The sequence below is a fragment of the Gossypium hirsutum genome, chromosome D08 (assembly GCF_007990345.1).
Source record: "Gossypium hirsutum isolate 1008001.06 chromosome D08, Gossypium_hirsutum_v2.1, whole genome shotgun sequence".
Classification (NCBI taxonomy): domain Eukaryota; kingdom Viridiplantae; phylum Streptophyta; class Magnoliopsida; order Malvales; family Malvaceae; genus Gossypium; species Gossypium hirsutum.
This window is the reverse complement of record NC_053444.1, coordinates 61,905,119-61,923,082: the sequence shown is the minus strand read 5'-3', so window position 1 is coordinate 61,923,082 and position 17,964 is coordinate 61,905,119. Positions and strand designations below refer to the sequence as shown.

Genomic DNA, 17,964 nt, shown 5'->3' with positions numbered 1-17,964 from the left:
AATGTCCAACAATTTAAAAAAAAATAACCTTTCGGTTATCAAATTTAACTCAATAAATCATAACATCTCCATCACCCAGTCTATAAGATAAACATAGTATCTCATATCTTAACATCAAAACAATATGTCATTTATAGATATTCAAATGACCCCTTTTACCAAACCATATTATACCACTTTTCATGCCACCAAAGTAAGTTAATTAATAAGCCGAATATATACCCTACTTACCACTTCTCATTGCCAAATCATATAACCAACATCACAACATATTTACCATAAATCATACCTCTCAATTAAGCTTATAACATGACCAAAAATAATTGCCAACATTTGCATCATGAACAAGCCATTTTCGCATGGCTATATACATATACAAATTTCAAAAATCAAATATATCAAAACTAGCCTATACATGCCACATAACCAAATCTCAAAGCGTTTATTTACCGAAATGAATACGGGATAGTGTGATGAGATCTCCCAAGACTTCCAACCAGAGCAAGTCTCCGAAACTCTATAACATAAGAAAAACACACAGAGTAAGCTTTGAAAGCTTAGTAAGCCATAAGCAAATAAATCATTCCAATAATGTTTATAATTCAATTTAACTAAGCTGAATTTAAAAAAAATCTCAACCACATATACATTCATCATAATCTCAATTTCTTAAGACCACACTAGGTAACTTCACTAGAGTTAATTATGGATGGACATATAAACCGTTTTTTTTTAAATTTATATATCTACCATTAGCTCATTCGTAGGATTAAGCTTCCACAATTTCATTACATACCAACCGAATCATGATCATTTATTACAATTTATTCGTAAAAAATATATCAATTTCTTTTTATACACTTCCAAGCCCGAATAAGCATAACAATTCACATCTCATTATCACATAAATTATATAACGAATAATCATAATCATACTTACTTTCATTGCTCAAATTCATATTCATCATAAACATACCTGATTCGGCTGCACACTCATATACTCATTTATTTCTCGGAATACCCCGTTGAACCGTTCAGAATCAAATAGGATACTTGGATAGCTCAAAAAAAATCGTACAATGCCAACGTCCCAGACGTGGTCTTACATGTAATCAATATCGATGCCACTGTCCCAGACAGGGTCTTACACGAAATCAAATATGATGCCGATGTCCCAGACATGGTCTTATACATAAATCTCAAATCGATGCCAACGTCCCAGACGTGGTCTTACACGATAACATATATCGGAATCCTATGTCATGACATATGTATCCTAACTATTCCTATGGTTCGTACGGGGCTTTTCGGACGTCGTAATTCTATCGATTCAAGCTCGTAACTAGTTCTCCAACTCTAAATTCAATTCAGCATATGCACATATATTTATTAAAGATAAATTCAGCACATATAACATATATACATTCAAATTTAACAGCATTTATTTACTTATGAACTTACCTCGTACGAACGCGAACGGACCGGAACGACTAATCGATAACTTCCGATTTTCCCGATCCAAATCCGATTTCCACTTTTTCCAATCTAATTAATATCAAATTTAACTTAATTATTCAACATTTCATTAAATTTTCATTCAAGAACATATAAATGGAAATTTGCATTTTAGCCCCTAACATTTTGCATTTTTCTCAATTTAGTCCTTATTTCAAAATAACATAAAATACACAAAATTTCACTAAATCCTTGTTAGGCCGAATTCTACCCATACTACTAGCAGCCCATATTTTTAGTTTATTCACACATTTAACCTTGAATTTGTACACTTTTCTCAATTTAATCCTTAATACACATTTTTATCAAAAATCACTTAATTAAACATAATAATCTATCAACAAAAGTTTATATTTCATCATCAAACCACAAAAACATCAAGCTAACATCAATGGCAAATTTCAAAATCATCACCAATTCACAAAATTGAAGCATGGGCTTTAAAGAACACAAAGCAACGATCTCAAAAACGTAAAAATTATCAAAAACCGAACAAAGAACTAACCTTAATCAAAATTCAAAATGGCCGAACCCTTAGCTTGTTCTTTCCTTTTTCTTTTCTTTTACATTCGGTTAGTAGAAACAAAAGAAATGATAATGGCTTTTTAACTTATGTTTGTTTTTTATTATAATAACTTTATAATATATTATTTATTATTATAACCTTTATAATTACTATAAAAACTATATAATATATACATAGTGCCGTCCATTCATTAATTCAATGGCAAAATTGCAACATGAAACCTTCATATTAAAAGAACAACCACTATTTGGCCTTTCTAAAAATAACCACTAAATTTTATTTTACTCGATTAAGCCCTATTCTCAAATTAAGCACTCAAACAATAAAATTAATTCACGAAACTTTCACATATATAAATTCACACATAATAAACACAGAAAAAAAATATTAAAATATTTTTCAGACTCGGATGTGTGGTCCCGAAACCACTGTTCCGATTTGGGTCAAAATCGGGCTATTACATAGTTGAACTCTAAGATATTATTAAACCCATTTAGATTCTCAATACAACACAATAATTTGTTATCTCCTTACCCACAATATTCCAAAACCTGTGGTAAAAAACCTCCCAAACCATCATTATCAGAAGCCTTTAATGGACTCATGGATTTTAGAGCCAGACAAACCTCCTCATAGGAAAATTTCCACTCAAGATCTTTATTTATCGATTGAGTAATACACGAAAACCCCCCTCTAAAATGATATTGGCATTCTCGATTCCATTTGATAAGAAACGATAATCAAAGTAATTGGTGGCAAGCGACAACAACTCCCTATTACTTTCATAGCTGTTCCCATTAGAATCCGACAGTTTTTCCACCATATTCCTTCTTATTCTTTCCGTTGCAACTTTATAAAAAAATTCATGTTGCGATCACCATTCTTCATCCAATTAGCTTTGGGTCTTTCTTTGTTTCTAATAAAGCTCCTCATTGTCATCCTCCATATTTAGGGATAATTTAGTCACAATAATATCTCTCAGTACCTCATCATTAGGGTACGCGTCATTCAATTTAATGAGTTGTTGGTCGAGTTCTTTTTTTGTCAAGGATATTTCTTTTTGTATCTTTTTGAACCAAACAACTAAACCCACTCCAACTACCTTTAATCTATTTGGAACATTTCCCGAACTAGTAGCCCATAACTTTACAACCTCAGATTCGCAAGTTTCTTCCAAAAGCCAAGCAATCTCAAATATGAAATGCCACATTTGAGCATGCTTCTTGTCCATGTTCGAATTAAGAAAAAGGAGACAATGATTTGAGAAAGAATGCGTCAAGTGAAACATTCTATAATTTTAAAATAAATTCCACCAATCAGTATTTACAATACCATGGTCTAAACGTTCCTAGATGTTGTTTGTTTGGGTTCGACCATTCTTCCAAGTGAACAATTGCCCACAATAACCCAAATCAATAAGTGAATAATCAGACAAAACATCCCGGAATTTACTCATTTGACTCTCACATCGGGCTAACCCTATTTTATTTTCTGATTAATACACGATCTTGTTGAAGTCCCCTATGACTAGCTAGGGGATTTGTGGAAAATCGTCTAAATAACGCAGCAAATTCCACGATGTCTCCCTTAAATTTTCCTCAAGTGCTCCATAAAACCTCGTACACCTCCACGTTTAACCATCCAAATGCTCATCGATCATGATATCAATGTGACTTCTCGAGAATAACTTGAGAGACACATTACAATCACTATTCTAGCCCATTGATAAACCTTCATTTCTACCATCCGAATCAACCTTGATCCCATTTTAAAATCCACACTTACTTCTTATTTCTGCCATATGAGAACCCTGCAATTTTGTCTCAATTAAGAAAACCATAGAGGGATTTATATCTTTCAGCATATGTTAGAGACGACAAACTGTTTGAAGCCTCCTAAAACCCCGAACATTATAGCTTAAGAGTTTTATTGCGTCCAACTGGCCTGTTTGACAAGGCTTGCCAATCTACTTGAATTTGGTACCTGCATCAGAGTTCCCAAGGCTTAATTCGAATCATCCTTAGAAGAAACTCCTGAAGCATTTGACTGAAAACGAGATCATTTTAGCCGATAACTTTGTTTTATTGAGCTATTTTCATCATAAAAAACTATAATTTCCTCATCAAAATTATTCCCACAATCATTATTAATTTGGCCCAATTCACCCAACTTTACTGGGCCAAGATTTGACGGTACATTAGACTTTCTTTTTGTTGAAAGATAAATGTTGGAGAGTAATCCCAAATTTACTCATTGATCAACAGGAAATGTAACAACCCGGTCTTGACCCTAATCGGAATAGTAGTTTCGGGACCACAAATTCGAGTGAAAAAATATTATAATATTATTTTTCGTGTTTATTATATATAAATTTGATGTTGTGAAAATTTCGTGAATTAATTTTGTTGTTTGTGTGTTTAATTTAACAAAAGTATCTAACTGCATAAAATGTGAAATTTGCATATTAATGCGTAAAGTGTTTATTTGATAATAGCTTTTTAATATGAGGTCCTTAAAGGGCAATTAGTTTATTTTAAAGGATAGTGGAAGGTAATGGTCAAAAGTGACCTTAATTTATATTGTTTTGTTTGTTTATTTTTAAGGTTATTTTAGTAAAAGGTTAATAAATTATTATATGCTAAAAATTTAACTAAAAGAAAGCCATGTTCATCTTTGTGATTGCCGAAACTCAAAGAAAAGAAATAGGAAAAAAGGTTAGGAACATTCGGTCACTTGGAAGCTCAAATTCAAGTTATGTTTTGTTTGGTTTTTGATAATTTTTATGTTTTTGAGATCGTTGCTTCGAGTACTATCCGACCCATGCTTGAATTTTTTATTTTGATGAATATTTTGAGCTATGCCATTGATGAATAATTGTGTTTTGTGATGTTTGATAATGGATAATGAAAGATATGTTTTAGATTAAGATGTTTTGTATTGGAATTTTAGTGAAATTGAGTAAATAGGGCTAAATTGTGAAATTAAATTTTTGGGGGACTAAAATGTGAAATAAATGAAATGTGTGGACTAGTATGAAGACAAGGAACATTCGACCCTAGCTTAGTGAGGGCAAATTTTGTGTATTTTATGTTTTGTACAAAAAGGACTAAATTGTAAAAAGTGTAAACTGTTAGGGGCAAAATAGTAATTTTCTCATTTATGTATTTTTGGACTTAATTGAATGTTTTGATGAATAAAAAGGTTAAATTTGATTATGTTTAGATCAAGAAACGAAGAAAACGGATTTGGATCGGGGAAAAACAAAAGTAATCGAATAGTCGATCGTGTCCACTGATATCCGAGGTAAGTCTATTAGCAATTAAAATTTATTATGTTAATATTTATTCATGTATACTAATTGTATTTGGTGTTGAGCTATAATTAAAAGTATATTGATTGAATAAATTTTGAAGTATGGATGATATTTACATATATAGCATGTTCGAATATACAAGTATAATCTTGTATAGATTTATGGGTTGAAATAAAGGTAAGAAATGTATAAGAGTATAGTTGATATTCGAATAAGCATGTATATATATGTATATATATAATGCTAGAATATATATACATATATATATATATATAAAAGTTATTGAAATTAGTTAAAGTATGAATGTTGCATAGGTATAAATTCTTGATTTTAATCAAAGGAATGTATAATATATATATATGGTGTGAATATATATATGTAGGTATATATATGTATAAACTCTTGGATTTATTTAAAGCTATGTAACCCATGATTGTATGAGAAGTTTCAAATAGATATGTATATGTGAATTGTAATTTATATGTATATGCTATATTTGAATAAGCATGCTTACATATATGTATATGTTCTTGTAATGAATTTTAAGTATGAGTGTTATATATATATGCATAAATGAAGTTCGAATATGTACATATATATATAAATGTACATCTATTGTATATTTGATGAGCTAAAATTAAACGTATATGTATTGAAATTAGGTATGGAATTATATATTGATATACATGGTTGAATGTATATATATATGTTTGAGATTTGCATTGAATTAAAAGTATAAATTTTAAATGCTTGTATGATTCGAACATGGACTACAAATTTTCTTGGGATAGAGTTGAGATTGTGAATTATATATAAATGTTATGAACGTGTGTTGCTATTAAGAAATATACGAGAAATCATCCTTGTATCTGTGAAATTGAGATTTTCAGGCTAAGCGCCTAGCAGGCTTAATGCCGGTGAATTTTTCAGACTTTAAGTCTAGCAGGCTACGTGCCGGTGATCTGAATCAGGTTATAAACCTAGCAGGCTATGTGCCGGTGATCTGAATCAGGCTATAAGTCTAGCAGGCTATGTGCCGTTGAATCTGTTTTAATTAAGTGATTGCATACATTGAATATATATGTATATGATTTGGTTATTTATATTGGATTAATATATGAACATCTGTTGCTATGTTTTTGATGAGCATATAAAAGCTTGAATCTTTGTGTCTGGTGAGTATATATATCTATGCGTTCGGCATATGTGAACTAAAGTATATTTATATGTGCATTCGGCACATGTTGTTGATAAGTATAATTATTTGCTATTGACATATGTATATGAAAGATCATAAACATGCATTCAATGAAATGCAATGATAAGTATATTTGGAATTTATATATGCGAATAATGATGATGTATATAACTTGATTTTTAGGTATATAATGATAATACAAATGATTGTTTATATGTATTTTGGATATGCTATAAACTTACTGAGCTATAGAAGCTTACTTTGATTGTTTTTGTTTATTTGTTTATAGATTTTGGAGACGTGTTACGAGCTCGGGGATCGTCAGCTTAGTCTATCACACTATCGACTTCTTTTGGTATTTTGTTAACAGTTTGAACTTGATCTTATGGCATGTATAGGTTTGAGTATGATTTTGGTTAGATTTGGATTGTATAATATAATTAGCCATGTGAATATGGTTTAATTTCTATGTTTGTGATCAGTTTGTTTGTTTTTTTTAAAAAGAAATGGTTGTGTCTGTTCGGTAATGCCTCGTAACCCTAATTCGGAGACGGATATGGGTTAGGGGTGTTACAGGAAAAGATTGTGACACCCCAATATTGCTCCGTTCCGATTTATTTGTGGAGTTTCCATAATTTGGAATTTCACCACCACCGTCCTTTACTAGCCACCTACTCCTCCATGTCACATTTCTTCTTAATTGTGCCCGTAAAGAAATATCCCATTGAAACTCATAATATTGTCTCAGATGAAAAGCTCTAATCGAGTAAAACTTTCACTGTGACCTAATTTGTCGCATAGAAAGCAAAATAGAGTGAGTTTTTCATATTCAAAACGGATATAAATAGGTGGACCATTCGAGAAAGCGAGCTTCTTTTTCCTTTTCAGTGGTTTCCTAACATCAATTCGCACCCTTATCCCCATTATTCTTTTGTATCTCAATTCAATATCCGATGCATCATATTCCAAGAAAACCTCAATAAAACATCCTAACTGCTTTGCAACAACCTCAAACATAAAACCATGTGGAAGATCATATATAAGCATCCAGAAATCAACCCAGTTTAGTTGGACAGCCAGAGGATTTTCCCCTTCCTTTATCGATGCAGCACTAGTAGATGGGAATTAAAATTCCATGGACCATTTTTTCTATTCGGTCAACATCAACTTCAAAATAAAAACGAAATAAGAATCTTCAATTTCCCAGATCTAAGATTGAGACTCCCCCAATTGGATGCCAAACATTTGCCAACGTTGATCTCATGCTTGGAAGTTGACTACGCTTGAGGTAAGAAACATTCCCACAAAACTACTGGCATACGAAATTTCACGATCAGATGATTCTACCCCCAATTGGATGGTTTCTTCCTCCTCATCGTCAATTGATAAACCTGCTATAGACTTCTTAATGTTCTAATCACTGAGAGATAAACTAAGACAAAAATTTTTGTTCAAACAATTTGGAAAAAGAAAAGAAACGTGCTAACAAGAGCAGAAAAGCGTGTCAAAAGACAAAGAGAAAAGCGTGTCAAAAGACAGAAAAAAATTTGTTACAATAAGAATTTAAATTCATAATGAAAATTAAATAAATTATATAAACTTTATATAAATTTTTAGATAACGATATGGTGCAATCTTAGAGTGCCACATTCAGTTTTTTAATAATTGGACCGATGATTGAACAAGTTAGATCATCGGTTCTTGATTCAATCTATTCGATTGATTCGACTCTCAAACCAATAATAAATAAAGAATTAAACTTTACAAAAATCTAAAAAAATATTAATTCAACAATCGGTTTTTGTTTTGATTTTTTATTTTTACCAATTTCAAGAAATTTTTTATTTAATCAATTCAAACCCTTTGTTCAACCATTATATGAATCAATTCTCAGATCTTAAATACGATTCGTTCTAATAACATTAATCACATCATCAAATCTTGACAAAATCTAAACTTAAAAACTAAAATAAATCTAATTGTCAAGTTTAAAAACTAAAACGAAAAGAAAAGTACAAATATAAAACTAGATCTAATTACGAGCAAAAAATTATATTATCTTTTTTTTTTTACAATTATTTACCCAATTTAATCACTACAACATAAAATGTAAAGTAAACGATGTCACATTTTGGTCCAAACAAATTTGCCGACTATGGACCCCACATTCAATCTTGTATCTAATAAGTACAATTTTCATGGGCTCCTCTCCTCTTTCTCCTTTACTTTCTTTCGGTCTTAGCCCACAGATTGGGCCACATTAAACTTGACAAAATCAAGTGTTCCAGATTCCAGACATAGCCATCCTCATCACTCACTAATAAACTAACACGTTTACGAAAGGCCAAAGTTTGTTATCAACGTGTCGTACTATTATTGGATATATATTTGTAGACAAAAAAGCAGTAGATATTTGCTGTTTGTTACCGCATAAATGGTAGAACGACAAGAAAAACAAGACCAAACGCAAATTGCAAATCGCCGAGGAAAGAAGATTTCACTGAAAACGATGAATAGCGTGTTCTCAGTTGACGATTTCTCCGACCCTTTTTGGGTGGCTTCTGCTACAGGCGCTGCGGCGGGGATGAGCCGAAGCCAATCGGAGTGGGCGTTAGAGAAGTTTCTAGAAGAATTTTCTGGTGCTGGTGCGGCGATCCAGGGGTCACGTGCGGGTGAGAATGTGATTGGTACGTCTTTGGCGGCACCTCAAGCGCCGGTTTCGAAATCTGAAAATGGTGACGGGGATGGTGGCGCGGTGGAGGTAAAAAAGCCTAATAATCTTAATCCTCCGCCGTCCGATTCGACACCGACGGTACCGATTGACGCGGATGAGTACCGCGCGATCCTTAAGAACAAGCTCCATCAAGCCTGCGCTGCTGTTGCTCTCTCTCGTGTATTATTCTATCTCTAATCTTAATTTTCCAATTGGATTTTCTTTCTCCAAAAAATAAAAATTGAAATCTAATATTGCACCAAAAAAAATATCCAGGCGTCGGCTGTGAAGGCAGAAGGTTCGTCTGCGCAAGCTGAAAATCAAGCGCTTCAGTCGGGATCCTATGTTCAAGGTAGCCTTTTACTATAAAATGTCCCTGTTTTGGCTTCTCTTTTAAATGAATCCGACTCTTTAGATTGTTTTTTTTATCATCCAATGCAATAGATGGAACTTTTTTAGACTGAGGAGGAACGCTTACGGTTGTTTTATTCTTATTTGTTGACATCTTTTTTACCACATTTGACTGCAATTCCTTAGAGAATTTTTTTTTCTTTATAAAGAAAAATCAGCATACGATTTCTGCAATTAGATTCTTATATTTTTCATCTGTTTTTTATTTTCATTTGCTCAACTAGGAAAATTTTATGCATGCTAATTCGACTCACTTCAGAGGTGCTTTTTTTAATCCTTAGCAATAGTTAGATTGCGTTTTAGTCAGTGTAGAACATTTTTTTCTTACTGATACTTGTATTTTGAGAGTTAACGAAGGTTTCTCACTTTCTGAAATTAAATATTAGAGTTCTGGTGGTAAGCCACTAATAGTCAAATATCAGATGATTAACAGCGTCTTGTTTATAAGCTTGTGTTGTTGCAATATTAGGTTGCAACCTTTAAACAATAACTTTAGATAGAAAGAACTTTGTATATGGCAGTCAACTCCTTGATGTACTAGAACAAGTCTATGTGGGATTGAGTTGAATGTATTTCATCTAATCTGATTTGTTGGGGAAGGCTAGTGGCAGAATGCATGACGTGAATGTTTATGCAGTTTGCTTCCTTCTAAGTTAACTCCAGCAATGTTTGTTTTGTTCTTTGTTGTTGCAGCAGCTGTCTTGCATGTATCATGCATGATTATACTTAAGAATAGTAGTAGTCCATGTTTTCATTAAGTATAATGCAATTCATTCTCCAATTTATGTTTTGCGGAAGAGTGAAAGGAAAATGAGAAATTGATGGAGGGATATATAAAATGGAATTAACTTGGTTTACCATATTTTCATAAAGTTTATTAGTTTCCAATAAACTTTATGTAGGCATTCAAACAAGGCAAGCAACATTCTGTTTATATTTCATTTTTCTTCACTTCATTTAACTTCCTACTTTTTCTTCACATTTTCTGAGATCTGAACAGTAAACGATATACTAAAGAAGCTTATAGCTCTTTGTTTAATATCTCCTCTTCCTGTAACTACTTACCATTAAATCTTGCTGATCTTTTAATACAAATTCTATCATTGTAGGTTCCTCAAAGACACAGGAACAGGGTGAACCTGATGCTGGTATTTCGGCTGTTTCAACTACACAAAAAAAATCAGGGACACAAATGAGGCAAGCCACAAGTGGGTCATCAAGAGAAGATTCAGATGATGGTGAACTTGAAGGAGATACTGAAACCACCGAAAACATGGATCCGGCTGATGCAAAGCGTGCTAGGAGGTACTCATGTTTTGTATTGTTTTGTTGTATTGGTGATTGGTTTGAGGTGTTTGAAATGGTATCTGTTCTGTTTATTATTCTCTTTTGCTTACTGTGTTTACTTTCCTTTTGTTTATCTCTTTTCCTCAGTCTTAATCTTAGTGATGTATTTTCTTTACTAGTTTTTAAGTAACAGCTATAAGAACCAATTAGTTATCTTGGACAGGATCAAATATTCATTTAGCAAATAGAACTTGTGCATGTCACTTCCTAACTACCAGATGCATGAATGAATTAATTCACTCAAATTTTATGCAATCACAATGTTGCCTTTAACTAATTGTATTTTGGTGATGCCCCAGAATGCGGTCAAATCGAGAATCAGCCAGACGCTCTAGAAGAAGAAAGCAAGCACAAATGAATGAACTTGAAACACAGGTTTTGCCACATCATTCCCCGTTTCTCCTATGGTCTCATGCACTCTGTTTTGCTGTCTTGTTTTATACTGCAAGTGTTTTTTTCCTTAGGTTGGTCAATTAAGAGCTGAGCATTCCTCATTACTTAAGCGTCTAACTGACATGAATCACAAGTATGATGAAGCTGCCGTTGACAATAGAATTCTGAAGGCTGATATTGAGACATTAAGAGCAAAGGTAAGCAAGCCATCATCCTTGTCCAAGTTGCATTTTCTTATCCTGGTAGAGTTACTCTGCAATTAGTTAATATACGGTCCTCCTGAAAGTTGAAAACTTACTTCCAAATAAATGACAGGAGATTATGTTATTGTGACACCAGAAGTTTGTGAAGATTAGTCTGTGGCAAAATTTGAAAAGCCATGGGCAATTCAAATTCCTTCATCATCTAAAATTGAAGGATTTAGCTGTAAATGTGCTTGCAGAATATATTAGCAGCAAATCTCTCGGCGAAGAGGGATTAATTTGGTTATTGGCGATTTATATGTGCTTCATTTCAGGAATCTGCTGGACATGTCCAGTACTGACACACTGTTACTTCTATGGTGTGTTCAACTGTCCTTATACTTAAATTGTTCATGATTTGTCTGTCTATCTAAATTTATACAACAAATACTGACATGGTCTCGTGTGTTAGTTAATGCACCGAAGTTACCATCTTGGACATCAGATGCTAATGTCAGTGTTTGGACTGTTGCCAACTGTGAAACACAATCATGCATCTTTATGCCTGAAACTGCTGCAAGAGTATTATAGTTCTTTTTAACTATTTTACTTCTTGCTAAAAGTCACTATTGTTTATGATCCGTGTAAACTTTATTTCCGGGTTGTCAGGTTTTGATTGTTGTATTCTGAAATTTTCAGGTCAAAATGGCTGAAGAAACAGTTAAGCGAGTGACTGGCCTTAACCCCGTTCTTCTATCTAGGCCCAGTGTACCTAGTGTACCCGTGCCTTTTGTTAGCAGCCCATTGGAATCATCCACAGGTTCCATGCCATTGCCGCCGAACACTAGTAAGCTATTTCACCAACCAGTTCCTGACATTGCTGCTCCCATCCATCACCCGAGACTAGACAACAGTTTCACAGGCAACAACCTGGTTACTCCTATCGTGAATCCACAAACCGAAATAGGAGTGGAAAATGTTAACAAAACATCTGCATTGCAGCATACGCCGAGAGGCGTGCAAAAGCAGATTGGCCCTTGTGTGAGTCCATGCGTGCCCATGCCTGGCTGGGAACCCGGACTACCCCATGGGGCTGCCACGAACAACAAGCAAAGCTAAATATTAGCTTTAGCTGTTGGTACGAACTATTGGTTGAAATCTATTCATGTACATTGATCATTCTCACGTGCATTTTTGTATTTAAGATCTTCATTCAGCGTTGACCATCATTATCTGTCATCATATAACATTGACTGCATATCAGGTTCATTTAGTTAAAAAAAAAACTTAGAAACGGTAAATAATTCTGCATGAAATTCGTATGAACTTCACATGTGGTGCTCAAGGAGCCAAATCTGGCTGTTAAAAAGGTGTACCATTGAGAATGGCTGCTCGATTTTTGACAGCAATTGTCCATGCTTAGAAACACCCATGGGTGCAATCTTTTAGGCTTTAACCATTACATGAAATCATGCAGTTAAATGTTCATCAACAATTAACTTTGATTACCGGCGTAATTAAGCCAAGCCAAGTTAGAATATTGTCAAGCTTGAACTTGACTAGAAATTCGGTGCTCAAATGTGATTTGATATTGATTGAGCATCAATTTTTAAGTTTGAGCTTGCTTGAGATATAATCAATTTATTTAAGATTAAGTTTGTTTACCAATTTTTATACTCGAGCTTATGTTTGATTAGATAATTAAGTTTGAAGTTAATAATATATATTAAGAGTAATAATGTAATTTAGTAATGTAAAAAAATACTAAAAGTTGGATAAAGCTTGCAAGCTGATAGAATAAAATATTAATAAGTCTGAATTTAGCTTGACTAATAACTTGAGCTGAAGCTTGGCTTGCCAATTATCAAATTAAATTAATTTTTTTTATCAAATTCAGTAGTTTATGTGCATTTTTATCTCACTTATACCGTAACTTTAAATTTTACAATTTAGCTCAAATAGGGTTAATTGAAGGGATGAGGTCTATCTTAATGTCAAATGGATTAAGCAGGTCACTTGTATTTAGAGGGATAATGAACATAGTAAACAGATGTTTATACGCTTTGCCTTTAAATAAAGACATAATAATAATTTTATTCTTTAATGTCAATTTGGTTTTTATTTAAAAAAAAATTAAATTTAGTGTTCAACTTTATAAAATTTTGAATTTAACTATTAACTTTTTTAAAAAAAATGAACTATTTTTTAGTGAAAAAATTAATTAAAATAGTAAACTTTTAAACATAACAGTTAATGTGACTATCAATGTGCATTTTATGTTTTTTTTATTTTATAAAATTTTTATATGCTTTTAAATTTTTAATATTTTTATGATTTTTAAATTATTTATTATTAATATGAAATATACGTGAATGGTTACATCGATTGTCACACTAATATTATTTTAAAAAATAATATTTTAATCAACATTTTCGTTGAAAAATGATTTAACTATTTTTAAAACATTAATAATCAATTTTAATTAAAAATTAAATTGATAAAAAAAGAAACCGAGTCATTATTTTTTAAAATTTTTTGGTGAAAAACCGAGTCATTATTTTAATTTGGTTGTTGAGTTTCTGTAGTTCAAAAAACGCCGAATAATATTAACATGTGATGAATAAGATAAGTAGTAACTTTTTTCTTTTTCTTGAAAATAAGAGATACGTTGTAACTTTGTTATGAATCACATGTATAGAAATGTTTGGAAAACGTGGTGACGTAACTGAAAAGTCTAATTGCTGGCTGCTTTCTAATCACTCAATTTTATACAAATATAAATAAATAAATAAAATCTGGTCCTAACCATCGAAACTCAAAAAGAAAAAAAAAAAACCGACACACATGATAAAAACATGAATATATATGTTTAAAAATAAAGTAATTTCACACCTTTCCATATTTTTATATGATTAATATTTTAATAATTTAATTATTAAATTTATCAATATAATTATATTTGTTTTTTATATAAATTTTTGAATCAATTTGATATATCTATTATATTAATCTAAAATATTAAATTATTAATATTTACTGAACAGTTAAAAGTTTTTTTATATAACATAAATAATTAAAAATTTTCAATTTACGTCAAATTTGACATGCATTATCTATATGAAAGAAATATAAAATGTAACGGCTGAATTGCTAAAATATTAATCGTACAAAAAAATACAAAAGGAAGTAAAACTAAAATATTTTTACAACTGTATAAGTGAATCTCTCTCATGTATATTAAACTATAAATTACTTATTTTTCATCATGTTAAAAAATTCACTTTGGTACATATAAATTTAAGGGCAAAATACCAATAACAGTCCTTTTTTTAAAATTACTAAAATGGGCCAAGTAAAAAATTAATTACCGGAATGAGCCTATTTCCCCGAAAACGCATCCACGTCAGCGCGTTGTCAGGTGACAAAGCAGGAAAAAAATTCCACAAGGAAGCGTTTTCCCTGTGTCTCTGCGTTAGGGTTAGGGTTTTGGATTTTGGATTTTAAAGAAAAAATTAAATAAATAAGGGATTAGGGTTTCTTAATTAAATTAATTATAAAAATTTCAAAATTAGATTAGGGTTTCGTGTTTATGGTTTTAAGGAAAAAATTAATTAAATTAGAGTTTAGGGTTACTTGAGTAAATTAATTATAAATTTTAAAAAATTAGATTAGGGTTTAGTGTTAAGGGTTTTTAAGAAAAAATTAAATAAATTAGGGCTTAGGGTTACTTGAGTAAATTAATTATAAATTTTAAAAAAAAAATTAGATTAGGGTTTAGGGGTTTTAAGGAAAAACTCAAATAAATTAAGGTTTAAGGGTTTAGGGTTACTTAATTAAATTATTTGTTAATTTAAAAAAGCTCCCACGTGGACGCTTTTTTGCTACAGTAGTTACTGAAAAAATAATTTTGAGAAGACATTTCTGAGCAAATAGTGACAAAAACGCTTTAAGCAGGGTGCATTGTCAGCAAAAGTTCTGAAAGAAGCTCCCACGTGGATGCTCTTTTGCTACAATAGTTCCTGAAACAATAATTTCGAGAAGACGTTTCTGAGCAAATAGTGCCAAAAACGCTTTAAGCAAGATGCTTTGTCAGCAAAAGTACTGAAATAAGCTCCCACGTGACGCTCTTTTGCTACCGTAGTTCCTATTTGGCCTGAGGCTATAAATGAGCCAAATTTTTTTCTCAGATTGCATAAGTTACAGCAAAAAATTTAGATAGGCTAAGAATGATAGAAATTGAAGATGAGTGAATAGATAGAGAATTGCGTCACAAACCAAAGGGTCGACTTTGCTCCACTAGAATACGTAACAATATGGATATCTGAGAAACAGCCAATCAACAGAAGTTGTGCAGATGGTGTAGGAACCCAGGCCATACAAGTAGATCATATCCAAATCACAATAGTTGAACGTTATTGTAAAAAACTATATTGTATTATTTATATGAAATAATATAGAAATATTCAAAATATTGCCTTATTTAAAAGAATTTCTATTTTATTAAAAATATTAAAGTAAATTACAATTACTTTATTCAAAACAACGTTTTATTTTATAAAATGAAATAATATAGAAATATTCAAAATATTGTCTTATTTAAAAGAATTTCTATTTTATTAAAACTATAAAAGTAATTTTTTATTTTATTACATGAAATAATATAAAAAAATTCTATTTTATTACATGTAATAGGCATCAATATTCAAAATGTTTGTACAAATATATTAAAATAAAAATCAATCTCTGTGCCCGCCAGATTCAGTGCCACATGGCGGTTGTCGACGGTTACGCGCTGGATTCATTTTTTGTCCAGCTTCCAGCGGGGGTTGTGGCTGCTCCGAGGGGGATTCTGGTTCCTCCGGTAGGGGATCTGGTTGTCGGTGTTAGGAGGATGACCCACCTTGATAAAATAGTGACTGTGGAGGTGTTTGCATCATCGATAGCGAAGGTGTTTGAAACCCATAAGTTGACGGGGATTGGTAAAAAGAAGAGCTCCTCGACGGCCCCTCGTGCGATCCCTCGTGCGACGGTGGCATATAGATCGGCGTTCCACTCGGCGTAATCGAAAATGGAGATGAACCAGGCCATGGACTCCAACCTGCCATAGGACTAGAAAAAGGAAACATATAAGAGTTAGGATACATAAAAGGGCTAGGATATGCACCTGGTATCATCTGAAAAGGTTGTGCTGTGGATGTCGTCGGTTGAAGTGTTGGGTCGGGTGACTATGTCTATGCTGTTGCTGGGCCTGGTGATTGTGTGGGCGCTGTTGATGGGCCTGTGTCGTCGTCCATTCTTCTTGGATTTAATGAGCCACGTCGGTCCCTTTGGGCACGCAATTGCCGCTGCCTCTCCTCTTCTTATAGTGAATACGACTTGCCATGGATCCTAAACCATGACATGTATTCCGGCATGCATGCTAACTCTGAAACGATGATCGGTTCCCGAGTAGGTATATAATCATACTTATCTTCCCATATTTGGATATAGTGTGACCAGAATCTCGACCAATGCAATTGCCGTAAGTCGATTCTATGATGATCATCCAACACCTTAGGTGTCACTTGAATCGGTTGTCGAAATCTGAATTATCATAATTCTTTGTCTGATTGGTGCATCTCCACTATCGCAAAGTTGACCGATAGGACTTTCACATGCCAAGCGTTCGGATTTTGAAAGTATTCATTCGGAATTACTGCCCGAATTGACGGATCCTCGTATTGTGTCCATTGAAACTATATGAATATGATGGAAATATTAGTTATACACATAATACTAAATACTAATCGACTATATCATTATGTATATCTATTTTATTTAATACTTACTTGTGCTTCCGACCGTTGGTCTAATAGAAGCCGTATATCTTCAAGAGAGGTAGGTAATCGAACATAACTTGTCGAATAGTTTCACCTAATTAAATAAATTTTTAGCATACGATTATATTTTAAATCTACGTAATAATTGTAAAATCTAATATAAAATTTACCTCGTTATGAGTGGGAATGTATATGGGTGGTCCATTTGAGGACGTAAAAATAAAAAGCGAAACTGTGCCCATGACTGCAATAATGACAGACAAACTCCGATTTTCGCTTTATTCGGTCGTGTCGCCCCGCACATCTCCCGGTACAATGTTGCCAACACGGCAGACCCCCGACTAAATTCACCAGCTGCTCTAAAATCAACGAGTTTCAGCAGCCATCTTAGATGTACAAGGTTCCGTGACAAGTCCGGCATCAGATAACCTCCAATTATCTCAAGAATGTATGCCCCAGTATATCGGATTCTTTCTAGTTTGGTAGAATAATCATCCGGCTCCGGGAATGTGTCTAGTAACCAGCCCATCTCGATCCGACCTCTGTT

General features: G+C 32.7%; 1 protein-coding gene and 1 long non-coding RNA gene across 5 annotated transcripts; one reads left to right on the top strand and one right to left on the bottom strand.

The window, feature by feature from the left end:
• Positions 1-253: 253 nt before the first annotated feature.
• On the bottom strand, positions 254-1,792 carry LOC107940224 (uncharacterized). Its single transcript, XR_001695389.2, has 2 exons — positions 1,462-1,792; positions 254-517 (listed from the first exon to the last, which is right to left on the bottom strand). It is a non-coding gene; the product is annotated as an uncharacterized lncRNA (long non-coding RNA).
• Positions 1,793-8,966: 7,174 nt separating this feature from the next.
• LOC107940232 (basic leucine zipper 10) lies at positions 8,967-12,824 on the top strand. Of its 4 annotated transcripts, none has more exons than XM_016873675.2 (7): positions 8,967-9,445; positions 9,542-9,617; positions 10,786-10,981; positions 11,323-11,398; positions 11,488-11,613; positions 11,934-11,978; positions 12,298-12,376. In XM_016873675.2, exons 1-6 carry the CDS (start codon positions 8,987-8,989, stop codon positions 11,958-11,960), a joined length of 960 nt encoding a protein of 319 aa, XP_016729164.1. In that variant the 5' UTR covers positions 8,967-8,986; the 3' UTR covers positions 11,961-11,978; positions 12,298-12,376. The 4 variants fall into 4 exon arrangements, with proteins under 4 accessions (XP_016729164.1, XP_016729165.1, XP_016729162.1 ...); XM_016873676.2 differs by lacking the exon at positions 12,298-12,376 and adding an exon at positions 12,071-12,286; XM_016873673.2 differs by lacking the exon at positions 11,934-11,978 and having other exon boundaries at positions 12,298-12,824.
• The last annotated feature ends 5,140 nt before the right edge of the window (positions 12,825-17,964 follow it).